The 26003-nt window shown below is 47.2% G+C and overlaps 1 protein-coding gene across 1 annotated transcript; it reads left to right on the top strand.

The window, feature by feature from the left end:
• Positions 1-5778: 5778 nt before the first annotated feature.
• On the top strand, positions 5779-25336 carry cdk5rap3 (CDK5 regulatory subunit associated protein 3). The gene is made up of 14 exons (XM_055656921.1): positions 5779-5822; positions 7647-7692; positions 10672-10803; positions 12055-12155; positions 12244-12292; positions 13693-13871; positions 14650-14786; positions 15353-15506; positions 16432-16515; positions 17398-17479; positions 19821-19906; positions 22471-22676; positions 22772-22943; positions 25045-25336. Exons 1-14 carry the CDS (start codon positions 5817-5819, stop codon positions 25108-25110), a joined length of 1500 nt encoding a protein of 499 aa, XP_055512896.1. The 5' UTR covers positions 5779-5816; the 3' UTR covers positions 25111-25336.
• Positions 25337-26003: the final 667 nt, after the last annotated feature.

Raw genomic sequence — 26003 nt, 5'->3', positions numbered from 1 at the left:
AGCACTTTGAATCTTTTTTGGTAAACCAGCATCTGCAGTTCCCTGTGTCCGTTGGTCATTTGTTTGTTGTTATCCTGAACTTTCTCCACATCAGATCCTCTCCATGTCCCTAATGTATTCGCATCTTACCAATCCAAAATCTAATCCTACTGATGGAGCTGTTGTTGTGGTATATTGGTCATGATCATGGCGTGGAAACAGGCCCTTCGGCCCAACTTGCCCACTCCGGCCAACATGTCCCAGCTGCACTAGTCCCACCTGCCTGCGCTTGGTCCATACCCCACTAAATCTGTCCTATCCATGTACCTGTATAACTGTTTCTTAAACAGTGAGTTGGTCAATTGAATCAATGCAAAGATCAGCTTGTGCTCAATGTTGCCAGCCCACAACCCATTCAATGGTTCCTTTATTATCACTTGTACCAAGATACAGTGAAATCCTGTTTTTGCATACATAGAAACATAGAAAATGTTTCTGGATGCAGAGAAAGCATTTGATCAGGTAGAATGGCAGTATTTATACAAAGTACCCTGTACTCCAAAAATTTAATATGGGAGAGAATTTTATCAGATGGGTGAAATTACTATATGATAAACCAATGGCAAGAATACTAACTAATAATATATTATCTTCAAAATTTCAATTATCGAGGGGCAATAGGCAGGGCTGTGTCTTATCTCCCCTGCTATTTGCACTTATGATAGAGCCGCTTGCTGAAAGGATAAGAAGGCATCCAGATATTCAGGGATATAATACTAAGGATACTATTAATAAAATATCACTATATGCAGATGATATACTTTTATATATTACAAACTCCCAAACGAGCATCCCGAATTTATTAAATCTAATAGAGGAATTTGGCTCTTTCTCCGGTTATAGAATAAATTGGAATAAAAGTGAAATTATGTCATTAAAACCCCAGAAAGCGAATCACCTATTAAAATTTCCATTTAAAATCGCAACGGAAAAATTTAAGTATTTGGGTATTTAAGTTACTAGAAGAAATAAATCATTAATTTTATACCATTATTAAATACATTTGACACTGATTAAATTTTGGAGAACGCTCCCACTATCACTAATCGGCAGAATAAACGCTATAAAAATGATAGCGCTACCACAAATAATATATTTATTCCAATCTATACCGATATATATACCAAAACACTTTTTTTTAAAATTAGATTCGAATATTTTTAATTTTATTTGGGATTATAAAGCACATAGAATTAAAATAAATCATTTGTGCAAACCCAAAGAGGTGGGGGGGTTTGCATTACCTAATTTTCTATACTATTATTGGGCAGTACATATTAAAAATATAATTTATTGTTTGGACAGTTCTGTTCAACAGTTGGAATGGATAAGAATGGAGAAAGAGGATTGTGCACCCTACGATCTAGGAGCGATGATTTTTTCTCCAATAAAGCTGAAGAATATGTTATATAAGAAGAACCCAATTATACAAAATACAATACAAATCTGGAAACAAATAAAATTAACTTTAAAATTAAGAAATTTATCAGCGTTAACACCAATAGTGAATAACCCAGTATTTAAACCATCTGGTATGGATAAAACATATAAACAATGGGAAAAAGTGGGAATTAAAAAGGTAGGTGATTTGTATGAATTGGGAAATCTATTATCATTTCAACAACTAAAATCAAAATTTAAACTGAATAATCAATATTTTAAATACCTACAGGTATGTGACTTTATGAAGAAATATATACCAAGATTCCAAAGTATAATTTTAGACCCACTGGAAGAAGTAATGAATATCAATGCGTAGTCAACAAAATTAATATCATACTTGTATAACAATATTTTAAATATAGAATCACCATCAACAGAGGCAATTAGAGAAGACTGGGAAAAATAATTAATGATAAAAATCTCAAAAGAAACATGGGAAAAATATTTGATACATATACATAAATGTTCGATCAATGCTAGACATAACTTAATTCAATTTAAAATATTACATAGATTATATTATTCCAAAACTAGGTTGAATAAATTTTATCCAAATATTTCTCCCATTTGTGATAAATGTCTTTCTCAAAATGCCAATATTACGCACTCATTTGTCTCTTGTTCAAAACTTTATAAATTTTGGTGTGATATATTTGATATATTCTCAAAGCTATTTAAGACAAAAATGGAACCTAACACTGAAATGATTATATTTGGAGTAAGTGGAGATGGGAACAAATTAAATACACACCAAAACTCATTTTTCAATTATGGGTTAATAACAGGAAAAAAACATACTTAAATTTTGGAAAAATGCTAATATACCAACATTTAAAATGTGGATCAGTAATATGCTGGACACAGCACATTTGGAAGAAATGAGACTCCTCCTAATAGACAAACAAGACCTATTCTTAAGGAGTTGGTCCCCATTTATTGATTTCTTGGATTCATGTGGTGACATAGTATCATGAAAACCAACAGTTTCAGGTATGGGTGAAAGAAGACTTAGAATATTTAAAAAAACCCATCTCACTGTGGTAATGGAATAATCTCCCTCCTGCTTTCATTCGTCACTTATTCCTTTCCTTCACTTTTTCCTTATTGGTTTTTCACCCATGCTCATTAATCTACTCCTCACTTCTCACAACCTTTTTCCTCTCTCCTTTCTTCTCTCTTTAAAAAAAGGGAAGTTGAACAGAGAATGTATTATGTTAACATCGTTTTTGTACCAATGCATTGTACTCACTTCTAATAAATAAAATTAAATAAAAAAAGAAACATAGAAAATAGTTGCAGGAGTAGGCCATTCGACCCTTCGAGCCTGCACCGCCATTCAATGTGATCATGGCTGATCATCCAACTCAGTATCCTGTACCTGCCTTCTCTCCATACCCACTGATATCTTTAGCCACAAGGCCACATCTAACCCTCTTAAATATAGCCAATGAACTGGCCTCAACTACCTTCTGTGGCAGAGAATTCCAGATATTCACCACTCTCTGTGTGAAAAATTTTTTTTCTCAATTAGATTAGATTTGATTACAGATTAAATTACCATACATATGTATAATAAGTACATCATACATAGAAACAGCCCTCTGAGTCTATATACAATAGTCTATATCCACATACTGATCTTAATCCTACATTACCAGAGCTTGACCCATACCCCATGGTTTGTCCAAAGAGAGCCACACACCACCTTGTTTCTAATCAACCTCAACTTCCATCACTCCACCAGTGGCACTTGTGCCTTCAGCTGTCTGGGATCTAAGTCCGTAATTCCCTCCCTAACCCTCTCAGCCTCTCCTATAGGATCTTCCTTTGACCAAACTCTTGGTCATCTATCAGCCTCATTATCTCTGATGCACATTAGTGATAATTCTTTACTGGCTGGTGCACATGAGCGGCACTTTGGAGAGTTTATGGACTAAGCGTCATTTAAATCCGTTAATTGCAAATCTTCTTGCAACTCCATATCTGCATTGGACCATTTTTCCTTTTGTCCCCCAGACCTCCTTCAGTACCATGTGCCCAGCAGTGCCTCACTGACCCAGTGCTTGTGCATGCAAAGACCCACTGTCTAATGTGGTCGCTCAGAATAACCGCGATAAACAAACACCAAAGGTAGAGAGACATGACTGTTTGCAGGCCTGGGGATATCATCCGTTAAAACCTACTTAATAACTCACCCATTTAATTGCAGACAGCAAGGCCGGAGTTTCAATGAGTTTCTGTATCCATGTCAATCATTTCAATAAATCTAAGAAGGGAAATTCTGTCACCAAATGTCCGACCGTGCACAAAATCCCAAGTGAGAAGAGGCCAGGCACCTGGTCTTGGATATCTCCGAGCACCTACCTCTTGCCTATGCTTTCACAGATGTACACCAGGCCGTCATCTCTCAGACTGTATCATTACCTCAGCAATCTCCCTTCCACTGCCTTCAAGCTTATCGATCCCCAACCCTGCACTGCCCACTTCTATATTCTTCCTAACATGCAGAAACAGGACTGTCCTGGCAGGCCCATTGTTCCTGCCTGTTGCTGCCCTACTGAAACTCATCTCCAAGTACGTCGCTAAGCGCTGGAGTAACTCACCGGGTCAGGCAACGTCTCTGGAGAACATGGATAGATGAGGTTTCGGGTCGGAGCCCTTCTTCAGACTGATTGTATAGAGGGGATGTGGGCAAACTGTGGCCTGACCCACAGTTATTGCAGCACTTTGTGTTCCTTCCTCAGACTGATGGGAGTATACTCACATGGATGTGCAGGAAGGAACTGCAGATGCTGGTATATAACGAAGATAGACACAAATGGTGGAGTAACCCAGGGGGTCAGGCAGCATCTCTTGTATGAAGAAGGGTTTTGACCCTATCCTTTCTCTCCAGAGATGCTGCCTGACCAGCTGAGATACTCCAGCATGTTGTGTCACCTCGCCAACAATCTTTTCTTCTTTATTGTTTTATAGTGTGTGTTAAATGTATGTGTTAGTGTTCTTCAGCTTTGCCTTATATGTGGGGGGGGGGGGGGGGGGGGGGGGGGGTGGGGTTGGAGGAAACTTTTTAAAATCTCTCACCTCGATGGAGATGCGATTTATTTCCATATCGTATCTCCGGCCGCACTGCGGCCTAACATCGAGGAGCTGGCGGCCTCTTGTTGGAGAGTTAAGGCTCCGTCCCACTTTCCCGAGTTACTCACGAACTCTCCCGAGTTTTCACCTTGATTCGAACAGGGAGAATTACGGTAATAGCCATTCGTAGGTACTCGGGGCTATTTTTTTTTAACTCGTGGACATTTTTCAACATGTTAAAAATGACTTAAAGCCCTGTCCCACTGGGCCTTTAGGGACCGACTTCGGGGGCTCCAAGCCGCGGGAGCTGCGACTGCGGGTTGTTCGACTGCCATCACAGTGAGGAACCGGCGGTGGTGGATGTTTAGGTTACACAAAAAAGCTGGACAAACTCAGCGGGTGCAGCAGCATCTATGGAGTGAAGGAAATAGGCAACGTTTCGGGCCGAAACCCTTCTTCAGACTGATCAGGGGCGGGGGTGGGCGGGGGGACAAGAAAAGGAAAAGGAGGAGGAGCCCGAAGGCTGGGGGATGGGAGGAGACAGGGGGCTGAGGAGGGGGAGGAGACAGCAAGGACTAACAAAATTGGGAGAATTCGATGTTCATGCCCCCGGGGTGCAGACTCCCCAAACGGAATATGAGGTGCTGTTCCTCCAATTTCCGGTGCTGCTCGCTGTGGCCATGGAGGAGACCCAGGACAGAGAGGTCGGAGACGGAGTGGGAGGGGGAGTTGAAGTGCTGAGCCACCGGGAGGTCAGCTAGGTTATTGCGGACCGAGCGGAGGTGTTCGGTGAAACGATCGCCCAACCTCCGCTTGGTCTCACCGATATAGATCTGCTGACATCTAGAGCAGCGGACGCAATAGATGAGGTTGGAAGAGATGCAGGTAAACCTCTGTCGCACCTGGAACGATTGCTTGGGACCTCGAACGGAGTCGAGGGGGGAGGTAAAGGGTGGTGGATGTTTATGTTGATTTTTCCTGCCACGTGGTGTGTGGTCATTCTGGCTTTAAATTGGTGCACGTGACAATAAACTGCCTGAACGGACGTCGGCGTGGGACGTCCATGCCAATTGGCTGAGGGAAGCCCCGCCCAGCATCGAGCCGTCCTATAACAGAGTCGCTTACATCCAACCGCTCGGGCCGTAGATGAGAACGCAGTGCTGATTGGTTAAAGCTAAGGTTCGGTTGCCAGTCGCTGATTGGGCAACGCTGCGGGAGCTCACGTGTCCGCGGGGGCGGAGTCAAGGCGCTCGGGAGCGATGGAGGTGAGTCCGCGGCCTCGACCCTTTGGCCTCGACCCTGGGCCCGCGCCTGCACCCTGCACCCCGCCCCGGGACCCGACCCCCGACCCCCCCCCCCCGCCCCGGGACCCGGCCCCCCCGCCTGCACCCCCCGACCCCCCCGCCCCAGCCCTGCCTGCACCACCTCGCCCCGGGACCTGACCCCCCCCCCCCCTGCACCCCGGCCCTGCCTGCACCCCGCCCCCCCCCCCCGCCCCGGGCACCCCCCTGCCCCGGGCACCCCGCCCCCCGGCCCCTGCCTGCACCCCCCTCCCCCCCCTCGCCCCGGGACCCCCCCTCCCTCTCCCGCCTGCACCCCGCCCCGGGACCCCTCCCCCCGCCCCGGAACCCGGCCCCCCGCCTGCACCCCGCCCCCCCGCCCCCCCCCCCGGGACCGGCCCCCTGCCTGCACCCTGCACCCCGCCCCGGGGACCCGGCCCCCTGCCTGCACCCACCCCGTCCCGGGACCCCGACCCCCCCCCGGGGACCCGGCCCCCTGCCTGCACACTGCACCCTGCACCCCGACCCAGGACCCGGCCCTGCCCCGCCTGCACCTCGCCCCCCCCCCCCCCCCCGCCCCGCCCCCTGCCCCGCCCCCGGGACCTGGCCCCCTGCCTGCACACTGCACCCTGCACCCCCCCGGGACCCGGGACCCCCCCCCCCCCCCCCCCCCCCCCCGGGAGGAGGCCCCTGTCCATCCTCATTGCCACTCCCCGGCCGGGGGTTCGATTCCCTCCCCTTCCCCCCCCCCCCCACCTAACTGAGGTTAGCAATGTAACAAAATTTCGAAGTTTTAAAATTCAAGTCTGCAATTTATCCCATCAGAAAAATCATAAAAAAGTTTAATTTGTCACCTAATTGACTTTCATATCTTCAGTATTTAAAAAAGTTATGGCCATTTTCGTACTCGGAAATTAGCATCTTGTTCCCTATGAGAGGAGAACAGGGAGAGTTTGAGACATAGAAACGTAGACAATAGTTGCAGGAGTAGGCTATTCGGCCCGTCGATCCAGCACCGCCATTCAATATGATCATGGCTGATCGTCCAGAATCAGTACCCCGTTCCTGCTTTCTCCCCATATCCCTTGATTCCGTTAGCCCTAAGAGCTAAATCTAATTCTCTCTTGAAAACATCCAGTCAATTGGCCTCCACTGCCTTCTGTGGCAGAGAATTCCACAGATTCACAACTCTATGGGTGAAAATGTACAGATACACAATAAAGGGAAGAGCATGAATAACGTTTAGTGCAAGTTAAAGTCCAGTAAGGTCCGATGAATGATAGTCTGAGGGTTTCTAATGAGGTAAATAATAGCTCAGGAATGCTCTCTAGTTGGTAGGATGGTACAGTTGCCTGATAACGGCTGCAAAAAAACTGTCCCTGAATCTGAAGGTTTGCGTATTCATACTTGCCTGATAGGAGAGGGGAAAAGAGGGAGTGACCAGGGTGAGACTGGTCCAGAATATGCTGGTGGCCTTGCCGAGGCAGCGTGAGGCTCAAATGGAGTCAATGGAATGGAGGTTGGTTTGCGTGATGGTCTGTGTCCACAATTCACTGCAATTTCTTCCGGCCTTGGATGGAGCTGTTCCCAAATGCTATGAGACTTCCAGCATTTTCAGTTTCCACCATTTTCTGTGTAATTTTGCTACCTGTCGCCTTCAGCTTCCTCTCCCTGAGTGTTGTCTGTCCTCTCTCGGAACCTAAGCGCCATTTTAAAGCTCAGTGTTGTTCTTTCTGTTTTCACCCCCTAGCTCTGAGAGGGAGGTTGTTCTCGTAGTTTATATTGATCTTCTGTTTATTTTCCCTGCAGGAACAAAGGAAATTGCCAATCGACATACAGACCAGCAAGCTATTGGGTAAATCTCTACACTGATGTATGGAACAAAGTACAGTATAGATGGACACAGAGTGTTGGAGTAATCAGTGGGTCAGGCAGCATCTTTGGAGAAAAGGAATAGGTGATGTTTCAGGCCGAGGGCCATCAGACTCTGTTGCAGAACTCTGAGAGAGAGAAGAACTTCTTCAAAATTGGTCTTGACCCAAAACATTACCTATTCCTTTTCTCCAGAGATGCTGCCTCACCCGCTGAGTTGCTCCAGTATTTTGTGTCTATCTTCGATGTAAACAAGCATTTCCTTAAATAAATCAAGGGATATGGGGGTAAAAAGCAGGAACGGGGTACTGATATTAGATGATCAGCCATGATCATATTGAATGGCGGTGCTGGCTCGCAGGGCCGAATGGCCTACTCCTGCAACTATTTTTGTATGTTTTTATCTGTAGTTTCTTCCTGCACAAAGCACAGTATAGCACATCAGCCCACAATCTCAATGCCAACCATATATAATGAACAAAAATGTTTATTTCCAAAATGGATAATGTTGAATGTGAGTAAATAAGTCTATTCGGCCCATTGTGCCTTTGACAAAACTACCATAAAACCCTCATCTGCCAACTGTTTCTGCATTTCAACAGAGAGAACATCAAGAGTGTTTAATTGTCATGTGTGCTGACAATGCAACAGCTCAACATCCTGTAAATGCAATAACACACCATATAAAATGATAATAAAGATTCAATAAATCAATTTATCCACATCCCTTTCATACATTATTCTCAAATCTCAATCCATTGTCATTTAAATGAGTGCATTCCTGTTCGTAAAAAAAAAACATTTTGTTTCTCTTCTCCCCAGTAACATTTTTGTAATTGATCTCCAAGTGTTTGAAGGAAATAAAAATGAAAAAAGTCCAGATGCTGGAAATCTGAAATAAGAACAAAATGGAGCAAGTTCTCAGCAGCTCAGGCGACACCAACTGTTTCTCTTTCAACAAACATTGCCTGACCTGCTGAGTGTTTCTCATATTTTCTGCATGAGGAACATATTTAACTACAATTCAATAACGTTCATTTCCAAAGTTGATGTGCATCTAACACAGGAGTCGCAACAGTTCCTAAAGTGCAAAGGTTTTTTTTTATTATTGGTGGCAGTAAGTACCACAATCGCTGCTGAAACCTGTTCATAAGTTTTAAGTGATAGGAGCAGAATTAGGCCATTCGGCCCATCAAGTCTACTCTGCCATTCAATCAAGGCTGATCTATCTTTTCCTCTTTACCCCATTCTCCTGCCTTCTCCCCACAACCCCTGACACCAGTACTAATCAAGAATCTATCTCGCCTTAAAAATATCCATTGACTCGGCATCCACAGCCTTTTGTGGCACTGAATTCCACAGATTCACCACCCCCTGACTAAAGAAATTCCTCCTCATCTTCTTCCTAAAGGAATGTCCTTTAATTCTGAGGCAATGACCTCAGGTCCTAGACTCTTCCACTAGTGGAAACATCTTCTCCACATCCACTCTATCCAGGCCTTTCGGTAAGTTTCAATGAGATCCCCCATCATAATTCTAAACTCCAACGAGTACAGGCCCAGTGCCGTCAAACGCTCATGATATGTTAACCCACTCATTCCTGGAATCATTCTCGTAAACCTCTGGACCCTCTCCAACGTCAGCACATCCTTCCTCAGATACCGGGCCCAAAACTGTTCCCCAGTAGCACCAACAAAACAGAACAACAAAAGTTAAGGGCAGCATCTACCTGCCTCTGTCGGCCAACTCTGCTCCTCCCTTACCTAGCTCCATCTGTCCAGCACGCTTGACCCCTCCCCGGTCCAACTATCACCTCTGCTGTCTCACCACTCCCCATTATACCAGCTATCTCCCCACTCCATTCTCAGTCTTAACGCAGGGTTTTGACCCCAAACATCCTTTCCATCCACAGATGCTGCTCGACTCTTTGGGGAGGCACGGTGACGCAGCGGTAGAGTTGCTGCCTCACAGCACCTGAGTCTTGGGTTCAATCCTGATCTTAGGTGTTGTCTGTGTGGAGTTTATACAATTTCCCTGTGATCGTGTGGGTTTCCTCCAGGACTCCGGTTTCTTCCCAAATCTGTACTGGGATCTTGATCAGATGATCTATATTTTTGTGATTGGATGGGTAGTGAATACAGAGTCCACACTTCAAAGCGATTCACACCCACTCTTTAAAGTAGTGGTCTGTGTACTTTCATATCCACTTCCTGAGGTGGATCAACAACTTAGGGCGACATGGTGGAGCAGCGGGTGGAGCTGCTGCCTCACAATGCCAGGGACCCGGGTTCGATCCTGACCTCGGGTGCTGTCTGCATGGAGTTTGTACATTTCCCCTGTGACTGCTCGGGTTTCCTCCACGGCTCCGATTTCCTCACACATCCCAAAGATGAATTGGCCCTAGTGTGTAGGGAGTGGATGAAAATGTGGGATAACATAGAAATAGTGTGTAAACAGGTGATCGCTGGTCGGTGTGGACTCAGTGGTTGAAGGATCTGTCTCCATGTTGTAAAGTAAAGTTTAACTGAAGGGCACCACCTTCTACAGTGCAGCAGTCGCTGAGCCCAGCACTGGTAGTGTCAGCATGCATGATGTCGCAGTGCTCCTTGTCAGTCACGGTTACCACGCAACAATGTACGTCGATACACGTGACAATAAACTAAACTGAAACTCATCACTGAGTAGCACAGTGTAGAAAAATAGTGGGGAGTATTTTAAAGGCAGAGATAGACAGATTCTTAATTAGTATGGGTGTCAGAGGTAATGGGGAGATGGCAGGAGAATGGGTTATGAGAGAGAGATAGATCAGCCATGGTTGCATGTCGGAGTAGACTTGATGGGCCGAATGGACTAATTCTGCTCTTATGACCTTACAAAAGACAAATGGAAGCATCTAATTTTTTACCTGTTGGCTGAATTTTCCAGGTGATGTGAGATTCTCAGGAACGTTTTGTTTCCTCAGATTGGCTGGTGGATCGGAGACACTGCAAACTGAAGTGGCAGAATTCGGGGCTGGAGATCCGGGAGAAAATAAACAATGCAATCCAGGATATGCCGGAGAATGAGGAAATCAAACAGCTCCTCTCAGGATCATGTCAGTACATCGCTAAACCCTCACTTCGCTGGGTAGTACGACTTTGCAGATTTCATCCATCCTTTCAGTGAAATAATTCATCCTCAGATCCTGTCTTTTCTACTTATTTCATACTCTAAATATCTTTCCAGCTCCTTATTCCTGCTTAAAACAGGTTGAGTTCTTTTGATAACCGAAATGCATAGATTTCTACATATTAAGGGAATTAAGAAATATTGGTACTGTATTGAGAAATGGACACTAAATGCTGGGGAAATTTGGTTGTTTCAGCAGCATCTCCGGAGAACATGGATAGGTGATGTTTCGGGTCGGGATCTTTCTGCAGACTGAAGAAAAATCAAAGTCAATTTTATTCGTCCCATGCACCCGAAGGTGCAGTGAAATGAATTTGCCAGCAGCGATACACTTAAAAAAAACTCGCAATACACAATAAGATTTAACACAAACATCTACCACAGCATTCTTCACTGTGGTGGAAGGCAACAAAGTTCAGCCAGTCCTCCTCCTTTGATGATCCCACTCCAAAACGTCACCTATCCATGTTCTTCAGAAAGGCTGCCTGACCCGCCGAGTTATTCCAGCACTTTGTGTTCTTTTCTTGTAAACCAGCATCTATTGTGCCTTGTTTCTTCAATATTTTCTCAAGATACAGTAAAAATCTTTCCACGTGTTATCCAGGTTAATAAATATCCATACATGATCACAGTCAAAATCACACACAAGTTCAACAGTTAGTGCAAAGAGAAAGGAAACTGCAGAATATAGTGTTACAGCTGTGAAGAAAGTGCAGATGACAAAAAGTGCAAGGTGGGCAGCAAGGAAGAAGGGGCTTGTAAGATGCCCATTCAAGTGTCCAATTAGAGTAGGGAAGAATCAATTTCTGAATCTGGTGGTACATGCTCTCAAGCTTTTGTACCTTCTGCCTGGTGGGAGAGGGGAGAGGGGATTGTGAGTGGAAATAGGCGACATTTTGGGTCGTGACCCTTCTTCAGACTGATGTGGGGGGGGGGGGGGGGGGGGGGGGCGGGAAGAAGAAAGGAAGAGGCGGAGACAGTGGGCTGAGGGAGAGCTGGGAAGGGGAGGGGAAAGAAGGAGAAAGCAGGGACTACCTGAAATTGGAGAAGTCAATGTTCATACCGCTGGGTGTAAACGACCCAAAATATGAGATGCTGCTCTATCTAAAGCATATTGTCTATCTAAAGAACTGAAGTCCCTTCTGTGTTAACTGATAATTCTATTTCTCTCCTGCAGACATTCATTATTTTCATTGCCTGAGAATCGTAGAGATCCTCAGAAGAACAGAAGCTTCAACAAAGAATATTTTTGGTGGCTATTCTTCTCAACGGATGAAGGTGACTTTATCCTGAATTTGGCTTGTAGATGCATCTGTAAAAAAAAAACAAGCCCCAAAGTTATCCCTTTGTCTTTTTGTTGCTATAGGATTGGCAGGAAATAACGTCTTTGTATGAAAAAGACAACGTCTACCTAGGTATGTGAACCAGTTTGAGATGTACAATGCACTCATTGAATCTGGGACAGTTGGGTTGCTGTGCTCTGACAGATAGCTGCGGTGCGTCAGTCAGGAGGCTATAGGTCCGCCCTCACTCTGGAGATTTGTGTTCATTGTCTTGGCGGATGTCACAGTTCGCCAAGATAATACCGCGTCATGTTTCAGGTGAAAAATTAAACTAATGCCCCACCTATTCCCCGATGTGGATGAAATAGATCTACACTTTAGGTATATTATTGTCAGTGAAAAGCTTTCTCTTGCATGTTATCCTATCAGATCAGATAATACTCGACATAAGGGTGGCATACATGAGTGTGGCACGGTGGTGCAGCAGTAGAGTTGCTGCCTTACGGCTCCAGAGACCCAGGTTCCATCCTGACTACGGGTGCTGTCTGTACGTAGTTTGTACGTTCTCCCCATGGCCTGTGTGCGTTTTCTCCGGGATCTCCGGTTTCCTCCCACACTCCAAAGACGTACAGGTTTGTAGGTTAATTGGCTTGGTATGATTGTAAATTGTCCCTAGTGTGTGTAGGATAGTGTTATGTGTGGGGATCGCTAGTCGATCCGGACCTGGTGGGCAGAAGGATCTGTTTCCGCGCTGTATCTCTAAACTAAACACAATCAAGTCAAGTTCAAGTGCAATTGGTAGTGCAAAGGGGAAGATACAGAGTACAGAATATAGTTCTCTGCATTGTCGTGCACCAGTTCCAGAGACAAAGCCTACTGTCTGCAGCCGAGTAGAGGCGAATCAGACAGTACCCTGGTTTATGGAGGGACCGTTGAGAAGCCTCATAACACGGGAAGAAGCTGTTCCCGAGTCTGGTGGTGTAGATTGCCCCTCGTGTGTAGGGAGTGGATGAGAAAGTGGGATAACATAAAACTAGTGTAAATGGGTGATCGTTGGTCGGCATGGACTAGCTGGGCCGAAGGGCCTGTTCCCGTGGTGTATTTCTAAACAAAATTCAGCTGTCAGCTCATCCACCCTTCTCTCAGCTTCATATGCAACGGGACTGTGGCAGATGGGAATGTGGGAGTGGGAGGTGGGAATGCGGAAGGCGGGGATATGGGAGTGGGACTGCGGGAGATGGGACTGCGGGAGTGGGAATGTGGGAGGTGGGACTGAGGGAGGGGGGGACTGCGGGAGGTGGGGATGTAGGAGGTGGGAATGTGGGAGTGGGAATGTGGGAGTGGGAATGTGGGAGTGGGAATGTGGGAGTGGGGAGTGGGAATGCGGGAGGGGGGGACTGGGGGAGGGGGGGGGACTGCGGGAGGGGGATGTGGGAGGTGGGGATGTAGGAGGTGGGGATGTGGGAGTGGGTCCATACTCGTGCGTTCTGCCTCCCCCAGCCTCACGGGCCCACCTTGTGTTTTTGCGGCAGTTGAGCTGGCCAGTTGGCTGGTGCGGAACGTGACGTACGAGCTCCCCTCGTTGAGGAAGCAGATCAGCAAGTGCCAGCAACTACAGCAAGAATACAGCCGCAAGGAGCAGGATCACATCAACAATGCCGCCTCTCTGCGCGACAAGTTCTTCGCCTCCTGCAGGCAGTTTGGAATAAGGGTACGTGGGCCCGCAGTGCGTCAGTGTAGCCATACTGTGAACAGTGGGGTAGTACCGGGACAGGCATGTGGGTCTGTGACCGCTGGTTCATATCTTTAGAGATACAGCATGGAAACAGCACCGACCAGTGATCACCCTGTACATCAGCACTATCCTGCGCTCTAGGGATGATTTACAGAAGCCAATTAACCTAACAACCTGTACGTTTTTGGGATGTGGGAGGAAACCGAAGCCGAAACCAGAAAAAAACAGGGAGAACATATAAACTCCGTACAGACAGCACTCATAGTCAGGATCAAACCCGGGTCTCTGGTGCAGTGAGACAGCAACTCTGCCGCTGCGCTACCGTGCTGCCCCACAATCGTAAGTTATCAACCATGTTCATAAGTTATAGGAGCAGAATTAGGCTATTCGGCCCGTCAAGTCTACTCCGCCATTCAATCATGGCTGATCCGTCTCTTCCACCGTTGCCGTCCAACCCGCTGAGTTCTTCCAGTAGTTTGTTTTTTTGCGGATAAGAATGTTAAACATATGTCAGCCTGAAAAAGGGTCCTGACCCGAAACATCGTCTGTCCATTCCCACCACAGATGCTGTCAGACCCGCTGAGTTCCTCCAGCGCGTTTTGTTTTTTTGCTCAAGATTCCAGCATCTGCAGTTCTCCCAGGTTTATCTGTTCGCGTATTCTCTTTAAAGGAGAAAGCAACGTAATATCAAAACTAATGTCCAGTGCTTGGAGTCTCTCACCCTGATGATGTCCTCTTGTTTGTATCTAAACAGGGTAAAGATGTCCATCAGGAGGTGCTCTCCCTGTGTAAGGACCTCCCTGCTGACCTCAATAACATCGCCGAAGAGGCCAGAAACCTCACCGACATAATTCAGCTGTACGAAGCTTGCGTGGAGTTTGTCTGTGGCCGGTAAGAATGTGGCAGAAACTCGGCTCACTCTCACGCTGGGAGGCTCCCGACTCCACTCCATTCTAGTGGCAACAGTGCTGAGTGCAGTGAAATGTAGTTTGTGGTCACGGGCACCCCTGGATTCATAATCAATAGACAATAGGAGCAGGAGGAGGCCATTTGGCCCTTCGAGCCAGCACCGCCATTCAATGTGATCATGGCTGATCATCCCCAATCAGTACCCCGTTCCTGCCTTCTCCCCATATCCCATGACTCCGCTATCTTTAAGAGCCCTATCTAGCTCTCTCGTGAAAGCATCCAGAGAACCTGCCTCCACCGCCCTCTGAGGCAGATTTGGCAGGGTTTGGAGTAATTCGAGATACAGTGCGGAAACAGGCCCCGCACACTAACACTATCCTACACACACTAGGGGTAATTAACCTACAAATCTGTACGCCTTTGGGAGGGAACCAAAGATCTGTGAGTAAACCCACGCGGTGACGAGGAGAAGGTCCAGGCAAGCACCGGTGGTCAGGATGGAAGCGGGGTCCCTGCAATGCTGTAATTGTGCTGTGTTGTGGTTACAGTGTCTCTGAGCCCATCGTTCCGCTGCTGAAATTCATTCAGACCAGAGGAAACACCACCGTCTACGAGTGGAGAACGGGACAGGCACCAACATCCGTGGAGCAACCGGTCAGCAAGGAGTGCGGGGAGACTCCGCCGACACAGGACACGGACACTGTGAGTGTTGACCAGACTCCCACCCTGACCCCTGCCATCTTTGACCTCCCCACCAGCAGTAATAGTCTTCAACAGTTGATATGAGGATGCCTGGAATGACCTGGGGAAGTCTGCACACAAGCTAGTTATTGTCTTGCCTTCTGACTGCACTTCACACCCACCATCCTCATCTTTGGACACCCTGTGCATAGGGGAGAGGGCAGAGCTGAAGATAGAAACATAGAAAAATGAGCTACATAGAAACAAAAAAAATAGGTGCAGGAGTAGGCCTTTCGGCCCTTCGAGCCAGCATCGCCATTCAATATGATCACGGCTGAAATCCGTACCCCGTTCTTGCTTTTTCCCCATATCCCTTGATGTTCTGGTTGGGTTGCTCCTAGGCCGGGGCAAACTGGCCATCGGCCAGTCACAGCGCCAGGCAGAAGAGGGCTCTGCCTGAGCCGGCTGCCTGCCCCTTTTCCGGGATTACATCCACGCCTTTGTCCAACCATCCAGTAATCAGATGCCTCCTCACCTGGGCCCACCTATCACTTTCCTGCCTTTGTTCAGCCCCCTCTCTCTTCCTGCTCTCTCCCCCAACTACAATGAGACTGAAAAAGGGTCTCGTCCAAATCAGCACCTATTCATGTCGTCAAAACAATACAATACAATATACAACACAAAGATGTGACCATTCCATTCCTGGAGCAACTCAGCGGGACAGGCAGCATCTCTGGCTAAAAGGAATGGGTGAGACCTTACTCCAGGCTGAATTCCAGCACGTGCTGTCTATTTTAGTAAATCAGCATCTTGTTTCAGTCCCTTGTTTCAACCGTGTTTAAGTTGCGATATATTAATGCAAGGAGCGATGCGTTGCATGGAGGAGCAGCATGGGCTGCCTACACTGATGTTTGTTTGCTAACTGCTGCATTCTAATGTGTTCCAGATCGACTGGGGAGATGGTGGCATGGTTGGGACTGAGCAGGCGGACGAGATTGACTGGGGTATATCAGTAGAGGGGAATACTGAGGTAAGTCACCACTGGGTGAAAGTATCTCCCTCCCACTGCTCACTCAATAGGGCATTCGACCCATCAAGTCTACTCCGCCATTCAATCATGGCTGAGCTATCTCTCCCTCTCAACCCCATTCTCCTGCCTTATCACCATAACCCCTGACACCTACACTAAGCAAGAATCTATCTCTGCCTTAAATATGTGGCAAAGAATTCCACTAATTCACCACCCACTGGTTAAAGAAATTCCTCATCATCTCCTTAAAGGAATGTCCTTTAATTATGAGGCTCTGCCCTCTAGTCCTAGACTTCCACTAGTGGAAACATCCTCTCCTCATCCACTCTATCCACTTCGATAACTTTCAATGAGATCCCCCCGCCCTCATCCTTCTAAAATCCAGCGAGTACAGGCCCAGTGCCTCGGGGAACCTCTTTAGGAATCTGGAGACTCATAGAAACATTGAAAATAGGTGCAGGAGTAGGCCATTCGCCCCTTCAAGCCAGCACCACCATTCAATGTGATCATGGCTGATCATCCAAAATCAGTACCCTGTTCCGGCTTTCTCCCCATATCCCTTGATTCCGTTAGCCCTAAGCTAAATCCAACTCTCTCTTGAATATAACCTGTGAATTGGCCTCCACTGCCTTCTGCGGCAGAGAATTCCACAGATTCACAACTCTCTGGGGGGGATAAGTTTTTCCACATCTCAGTCCTAAATGGCCCACCTCTTATTCTTAAACTGTGGCCCCTGGTTCTGGACTCCCCCAACATGTGGAATATTTTTTCCTGCATCAAGCCTGACCAAGCCCTTAAGAGTTTTCTATGTTTCTGTAAGACTCCTGAGCCTGTGTGAGTTTTCATTGTATATTTCCTTGTGCTTTATTGTTGGATGTCCAGAGACCTGGTGCGGACCTCAGTGACTGGGGAGATGACACGAGTGCTGCTGTTGAAATCAAAGTAGTGGATTGTGCTGATGAAGGTGTGTTTCATAAACTCCTGTTACTGATCCATGAACAGTAATACAAGCAGGTCACCTACCTCATCCTGTCATGGCCAGATATGTGAGTGGGGTTATCTCAACCCCTCTTGCACTAAATGTTGTTCCCTTTAACCTTTACTTGTACATGACGGCATGAAGGCATGATTGTATTCGCATTTAGTTTAATTTAGTTAAGAGACACAGTGTGGACACAGGTTCTTTCACCCACCTTGTCCGCACCGACCAGCGACCACCTGTACACTAGTTCTTTCCTACACACTAGGGACGATTCACAGAAGCCAATTGACCTAAAAAAAGCATCTCCCTGGAAGAGCGACATAGCAAACGATTTGAATAAATAATAATAAGTGTCCGGGGGGGGGGGTGGTGCACGTCTTACGTTGGAAGTAGTGGGAGGAAACCTGTTCCTCGACCTGCTGGCACGGAGAGACTGTATGGTAGGAGGGTAAACAAAAGTCCTTGGTGATGCTGAGCCCAGACACGGTCACAGGAAGCGAATGTGGGCAATTTTCACCTGGAGAAAACCCACACGGTCACAGGAAGAATGTGCAAACTCCGTACAGACAGCACCCGAGCTCAGTATCAGAACCCGGGTCTGTCGCGCTGCAAGAGAGCAACGCTACTGCTGCGCCCCCATGCCGCTCTATCTAGTCTTTTTTTAATAGATAGCACGCAAACATAAGCTTTTCACTGGACCTCAGTACACATGACAATAATTAACTAAACTAAACCCATTGAGGTTCCGACTTGTTACTCTCTCACATGTGTCTTTTGATGTGTTACGGTTAAATACTCTGCCTTGTGGCTGGATAAAGTGAGAGGCGGTGTTATCTGGCTCAGGAGCCTGGCGCTGGAGGATTTGTTCTCAGGTTAAGGTCACATTTAAGTCTGAGATGGGAGAGTTCTGCACTCAGGAGGTTGTGAATCCATGGCTTTCTCCTCCCCAACTAAACCAAAGCCTTCCAATCCCAGTGAATCTTTTCCTCATGCAGGGGTATCAGCACCGTGGTTGGCACAGACATTGTGGGCCAAAGGGCCTGTGCCATGTACTAACTCCACAAACCACAAAGACACGATTGGATCAGGGTCGAAGATAGACACGAGGAGCTGCAGTAACTCAGCAGCTCAGGCAGCATCTCTGGAGAGAAGGAATGGCTGACGTTTCGGATGGAGACACTTCTTCAGACTGAAGAAGGGTCTCCACCCAAAACGTCACCCATTCCTTTTCGCCAGAGATGCTGCCAGTCCCGCATATGCAGTGTGTCTACTGTGTAAACCAGCATCTGCAGTTCCTTCCTACACATTGGAGTTAGGGTCGTTGGTGTTGGGAGGCAGCAGCTCTGTTAGTTACTCCACTGTGCCAGGATTGATAGATTTTCTAATAAAAGGTGTTAAGGGACATGGGGAAAAGATAATAGGATTTAGGTCACAGATTGGCCACAGTCTCATTCATATGTTGGGGCCTTCTGATTAAGTCTCTTTGAAGGTAGGCAATTGTTCTTTGGCCACCAGGTGGCAGTACTGACTAGAGAATGTTATCTAGACTTGTAATGTGTATGACTGAGGGAGACTTTCACATTCTTGGTTTAGATTGGAGTATTAGTTGAGAGATACAGCAAGGAAACTGGCCCTAGTTCCACCCACCAAGCCCACGCCGATCATCGATCACAATAGTTCTATGTTGGCTCATTTTCTCATCCATTCCCTCCACACTAGGTGCAATGGTGGGCACGGTTATGTGATGCTTCAGGTAGGGAGCCTTCTTCATGTAAATTGACTATCTGAAGAAGGATCCTGACCAGAAATCCCACATTCACATCCACTCCCTACACACTAGGGTCAATTTACAGAGGGCCGATTAACCGACAAACCTTCACGTCTTTGGGATGTGGGAGGAAACCGGAGCACCCGGAGGAAACCCACGCGGTCACAGGGAAAACATGCAAACTCCACACAGACTGCACCGAGGTCAGGATCGAACCAGGTTCTCTGGAGCTGTGAGGCAGTGACTCTACCAGCTGTGCCACTGTGATGTCCTATTTCCTTCGCTCCTTAGATGCTGCCGCACCCGCTGAGTTTCTCTAGCATTTTTGTCTACCACTGTGGTGCCCTTATGAACTTTAAAATTACTTGAGAATTAATGCCTGTCAGTAATGGTATTATTCACTTCTGAGTCCCAATACCAAAATATCAAATGTATGAATGAAGCAGTAATAATTCCACTTGGACTAATTGTGAGTAATATTTCAATGTTATCTGAGCATTTTAAAATTGCAATCTGACTGTTTCTGCCAGTTGAAGTTGTCCTTAATGTTTCTAGGTGATGGTGTGGCGAGGGGGAAAGATGCAGTCAGCATCCTGGAGCAGACAGAGACCCGGAACCAGTTCATCAATGAGCTGATGGAGGTAACCAGCTCACATATATACTCACAGCCTCTGTGTGGAGTGTGGCCCCTCAGGTTCCTATTAAATCTTTCCCCTCTCTCCTTAAACCAATGTCCTCTGGGATCCTGATTTCCCCCACCCTGAGGTAAAAGGCTCCGTGCATTCGCCCTATGTATCCCCTCATGATCTGTAGATACCTCCATAAGATCACGCCTCATCCTCTTGCACTGCAAAGAATCCTGGAATATGCAGGACGTTTGTTTCACACAGTGGGTGGTGAGTGCCTGGAACATGCTGCCTGGGGTAATGGTGGAGGCAGATACGATAGTACATTAGTTTACATTCAAAATACAGCGCGGAAACAGGCCCTTTGGCCCAGCGAATCCACGCCAACCAACGATCCCCGCACACTCACACCATCCTACACACACTAGGGACAATTATATCAAGCCTACAAACCTGTACGTCTTTGGAGTGTTGGAGGAAACCGGTGATTCTGGTGAAAACCCACGTGGTTGAGGGGAGAACATGCAAACTCCGTACAGACAGCACCCGCGTAGTCAGGATCAAATCCGGGTCTCTGGCGCTGTGAGGCAGCAACTCTACCGCTGAGCCACAGTGCTGCTGTCTTTAAGAAGCATTTGGATATGTAGGGAATGGAGGGATATGGATCATGAGCAGGCAGAAGAGATTAGTTAAAATTGGCATTGTGCTTAGCAGGGGCATTGTGGACTGAACAACCTGTTCCTGTGCAGTTCTGTCTCGACCCACAATTGCACCTACAAGCGAGCTTGTCATCTCGCGCGTGCAATGAACCAACGGTGATTCAAGATGAACAAAGAATGTATTGGATTCATACAAGCGATCAACCACCGAAAGCAAGCCAGGAATATCACTGACTGCGTTAATACCTGTAGCACAAATAGCGAGCTTTTCCCCAATATAGCAGTAGGCAGACCCACCTCCATGTCACCCACTACCTTTCACCAAATCCAACCCTTATTGTTAATGCAATCATAATGTGAACTGTGGGCTCAGGGTCCATTCAGACTGAATAGTTCACTCTGGAGGCTGGACCGCCTCCATCAAGTCTCAGACAGCGGAGGCGTGAGGGCAAGTTTCTCCGCTGACTTGAGTAGCCCTAAGCTAATTGTAGCAAGGTCTGAATATTCAACATTGGTAGCATGCCCTACAATGAAGTGGACCTGATCACTCACTCGCTCACTCACCAGAAGCTGCTGCGGTTGTTGTCCCCATCGGTCTGGTCTGGTCTCAAGACGATGGCTGGCCCAGGTGAAGGGAATCGGGTCAAGTCTGGCGTCACCTGCCAAATCGCCGCCGAGTAACCACCTGGCTGCCTGGCTCCAGTAGCAACTCTCCCCACCATAGCCAAAGTCAGGCAGCAACTATCCCCAGCGGAAAGGCTGCGGACACCACCCCCGCAAACGTGAACAGCTCTCTGTGGGGCCAAGGGTGGGATGCAGCACCTTATCTATCTCCGCACGCAGGTCACTAGGTCCAAAGTCAACGAGGCAAAGTGGGGAGTCCTGTGACTTGGGCGAAACAGCAGCTGTGCAGGACATTTTGATGCCCCACTAAAGTGAGTTCCACACAGTACAAATCCTGCCAACATGCCAATGCTGAAATATACTCTTTTATGTTGGGATAACTATTTTACGTTTAGTCTAAGTGGCTCCCATGAGAGTGGAAAAGCGGAAGAAAATAGTAAGTTTATGTAGCAGTTAAGTGTCTGGGAGCTGAGCTCATTCTCCACCTCTGTAAGCTCCTACTGATTCATGGTGAAATATTTACTCTGCTGCACCAGCCACCAGCCAGCAGGTGTTAATCACAGGTCCTGTGTGATTAGCCCAACTAAATTTCTTCCACGACTTGACAAGCCCTAAGCTAATTGCAGCAAATCAACTGATTAGTCAGGAGACCCGTGAGTACGTTTTGTACGACACAACTTTACTTACACATGTACCCGCAGAACTCATTCAGAAGTCAACAAACGTGGACGCAGCCCGTGGCCATGGACCAGTATAGTGAGAGGTGAAAACCCCACAAATATTTTTCATATTATCTATTGATAGTTATAGAAATCATACATTTCATTTCATTACCCCCCCCCCCAAACAAAAACAACACAAAATGGGTGATGTTTGTCGCCACGATCTCGCTCATTCACCGAAGCGGGCCAAGGAAAAGCCAATAAAACCACCAAAATCATCGTAGTTTTATACAAATCAACCATAAATACACCTAGTTAATAGTTTTGAAAGCAGTATTCTTCTTACCTCAAAGAAGCCAAACTGGAAAATCCGTATGAAACGCAGGTCAAAACAAGTATGGATCGTAATGTATACACACAGTAGCTCCGCTGGCGAGAATGTTTATCCTGAATGACCCATGACCTGAGCAAACTCACGCATGTGCAGTTGTAATAACAAACTTGCTTATTCCTTCTCTCCAGAGTTGCTGTCTGACCAGCTGAGTTACTCCAGCTTTTTGTGTCTATCTTCTGTATTGTTCGTCGTTCTGTGGCTGCTGGTTTCCTTATTGCTTGTCGATCTTGTCCCCACCAGCTCCAGGTGTTCTTGACCCAGCGAATCGCGGAGATGAGGGAGGAGGCTGACATCCTCTCCATAAACCAGTTTCAGACAGCACCCGCTGCCGTACAGTGCCAGGACGTTGCCGGCTCCACAGCCATGCTGACGCTGGTGGGCGACATTGTCCAGAGACTGACTGAGGTGAAGATGCGTCACCTGCTCCTGATCCACGCTTCCCCCAGGTCAGTGACTACAGCTCTCGTATCCTTCTTCCTCAAAGTTTACGTTCTGCAAAGGACACATTTACGTACTGACTGGTGCTCTTCTGATACCACAGGTATGTTGACCGTGTGACTGAACTCCTCCAGCAGAAGCTCAAACAGGCAGAGGCGGTGGGTGAAAAGCAGCACCTGATGGTCCAGAAGAGGCAAGAGTCTCTGGAGGAACAGGCAAACCTGGAGCCCAAACTAGATCTCCTAATCCAGAGAACGAAAGAGCTGAAGAAGCTGGTAAGTAACAAGTGTCGGAGCAGTAGTGATTGGGCCTAAACCCCCATCACATTTAAAGAGAGACGTAGACACAAGGAAGTGCAGAGGCTGGTTTACAAAAATAAGACAAAAAGTGCTGGAGTAACTCAGCGGGTCAGGCAGCATCTCTGGAGAACGTGGATAGATGTCATTTCTGGTCGGGACCTTTCTTCAGACTGATTGTAGTGGGGGGGGGGGGGGGGATAAATAGTAGGAAGGGAGATGGGCGCAGGGCAAAGCCTGGCAAGTGATAGGTGTATACAGGCAAGGAAGGTTTTGAATTGGCTGATGGGTGGACGAAGGCTAGAGATAAAAAGACATAAAGTGTGAGATAAGGGATTGAATGTGAAGCCAGAGGATGGAATGGAAGTGGAAGGGGACAGAGGAGAGGGGGAGAAAAGGGTGTACCTCCAGATGTGGCACAGGGAGGGAAGGGGGGGTGTGCTGGGTGTTTGCTAGCTGGTGACCTAACATTGGAGAATTCAGTGTACATATCGGTGGGTTGTAAGCTGCGCAAGCAGAAGATGAGGTGCTGTTCCTGCAGTTTGCATCTGGCCTCCGCCTGGCAATGGGGGAAGCCCAGGACGGAAAGGTCAGTGTGGCAGAAGGCAGAGCATGCTGGACCAGCTCATCGTGTCAGGGGGAATGGAAGAACATCTTTGATGAAGGTTCCCATCACAAACCAAAACGTTGCCCATCAACGTTGCCCAGAGATGCTGCCTGACCCGCTGAGTTACTCCAGCACTCTGTGTCTTCTTTTGGAAACCAGCACCTGTAGTTCCTTGTTTCTACATCTCTAACGCCAGTAGAGATACAGCGCGGAAACAGGCCCTTCAGGCCACCGAGTCTGCACGGACCAGCGATCCCTCCCCACCCCACACCCCCACATACACTAGCACCATTCTACACATTCACCAGGATTTTGCCGCCAGGACTTAAGGGACAATTTGCAGAAGCCAAATAACCAATAAAACCGAATGTCTTTGGAACGTGGGAGAAAAATCCGGAGAAAATACACGTGAGAGCACGTTTAAACTCCGCACAGACAGCAACCAAGGTCAGGATCGAACCTGCGCCTCTAGCTCAGGCAGCAACTCTACCGCTGCGACACTGTGCCGCCCCCAATCAATTCCAGCATGAGGACAAAATGCTGGAGTAACTCAGCGGGTCAGGCAGCATCTCTGGAGAAAAGGAATAGGTGACCTTTCTGGCCAGGACCCTTCTTCAGACCCGAAACGCCACCTATTCCTTTTCTCCAGAGATATTGCCAGACCCGCTGGGTTACTCCAGCTTTCTGTGTCCATCTTCGGTGTACACCAGCATCCGCAGTTACCTTCCTGCACAATTCCAGTGTGGGGATGGATTTAAGGAGAGAATGTTTCGGCAGTTCCAGCCCCCACCACCGGGTGTCATCAAGACCTATGTTTCCACCCACCCTCCACATCTCTGGAGAAACACAAGTCTTTCCGACTTTCTTTCAAAATATTCAAGCTTCGGCATGCCGCTGTTTTAGGAGTTTTGATTAGTACGGGAGTCAGGGGTTATGGGGAGAAGGCAGCAGAATAGAAACATAGAAAATAGGTGCAGGAGTAGACAATTCGGCCCTTCGAGCCTGCACCGCCATTCAATATGATCAAGGCAGAACATCCAAAATCAGTACCCCGTTCCTGCCTTCTCCCCATATCCCATGATTCTTTTAGCCCTAAGAGCGATATCTAGCTCCTTCTTGAAAACATCAAGTGAATTGGCCTCCATTGCCTTCTGTGGCAGAGAATTCCACAGATTCACAACTCTCTGGGTGAAAAGGTATTTCCTCATCCGAGTCCCAAATGGCCTCCTCCTTATTCCTAATCTGTGACCCCTGGTTCTGGACTCCCCCAACATGGGGAACATTTTTCCTGCATCTAGCCTGTCAAATCCCTTAAGAATTTTAAATGTTTTATGAGGTTAGGAGGGAGAGATAGGTCAACCTTGATTGAATGGCAGAGTAGACGTTGGGCCTATTTCTGCTTATATCACTTGTGAACTTATGACGGTGTCAATGCACTTTGGTGAAATCCTTCTGCTCCACTTACTCTTTCAGATCGAGGCCGATATCTCCAAACGGTATCAGAACCGGCATGTGAACCTGATGGGGGTCTTTGTCTAATCCCTGCCATGCTCTGGGAACGTTTATTTATTTGTTATACGCTTGTGGAGTTAATGTTCACACCGATGTGGATGGAAGAGTGGACCAAATGTTTCATGCACACAGAATATTCTGGAACCTGTTGTTGCAGGCGGACCTAAGGTTTTGGAGTTTAGTTCGCCATCTTTTCCTCACAAATAGTTGGGAAAAGCTTAGAAACCCTTCTGAATAAACAAAGTATAACAGATTTAATGTGTGTTGCTGATACTTTAACTGTGTGACTAAAGACAGACAAACTGCTGGAGTAACTCAGTGGGACAGGCAGCATCTCTGGAGAGAAGGAATGGGTGACGTTTCGGGTCGAGACACTTCCTCAGTGTGAAGAAGGGTCTCGACCCGAAACGTCACCTACTCCTTTTCTTCAGAGGTGCTGCCTGACGAAGGGATCTGACCCCATGTTGATTAATGGCGGTGCCCGCATGTGTAATGGCATTTATTTATTAAGATATGCCATAAATGGCATATCTTAATAAATGTAGAAGGAATCTCGCTGTGCAGTTGGAGACTTGACTAATAAAACACCTTGTCTACTGACCCGAAATGTCACCTATTCCTTTTCTTCAGAGATGCTGTTTGACCCGCTGAGTTACTCCAGCACTTTGTGTCTATCTTTGGTGTAAAACAGCATCTGCAGTTCCATCCTACACGGTTCATCTTGATTGAAAGATGCAGCATGGAAACGGGCCATTCGGCCCATCGAGGCCACGCCGACCATCGATGATCCGTTCACACCAGTTCTATCTTATCCACTCTCCACACGCTCAGGGTAGTGTACAGAGGGTCAGTTAATCTACAAGCCCACATGTCTTTGGGATGTGGGAGGAAACCGGAGCATCCGGAGGACCCAGGGAGAA

The sequence above is a fragment of the Leucoraja erinacea genome, chromosome 27 (genome assembly GCF_028641065.1).
Source record: "Leucoraja erinacea ecotype New England chromosome 27, Leri_hhj_1, whole genome shotgun sequence".
NCBI lineage: Eukaryota > Metazoa > Chordata > Chondrichthyes > Rajiformes > Rajidae > Leucoraja > Leucoraja erinaceus.
The sequence above is the reverse complement of the archived record's forward strand: the minus strand, read 5'-3'. Positions and strand labels throughout refer to the sequence as shown.

Excerpts from the sequence above, each read along its gene's own strand:
- cdk5rap3 (XM_055656921.1), top strand. Across the intron at positions 12,156-12,243 it reads ATTCTTCTCAACGGATGAAG|GATTGGCAGGAAATAACGTC; the intron begins GTGACTTTATCC and ends TTGTTGCTATAG. Across the intron at positions 15,507-16,431 it reads CGACACAGGACACGGACACT|ATCGACTGGGGAGATGGTGG; the intron begins GTGAGTGTTGAC and ends AATGTGTTCCAG.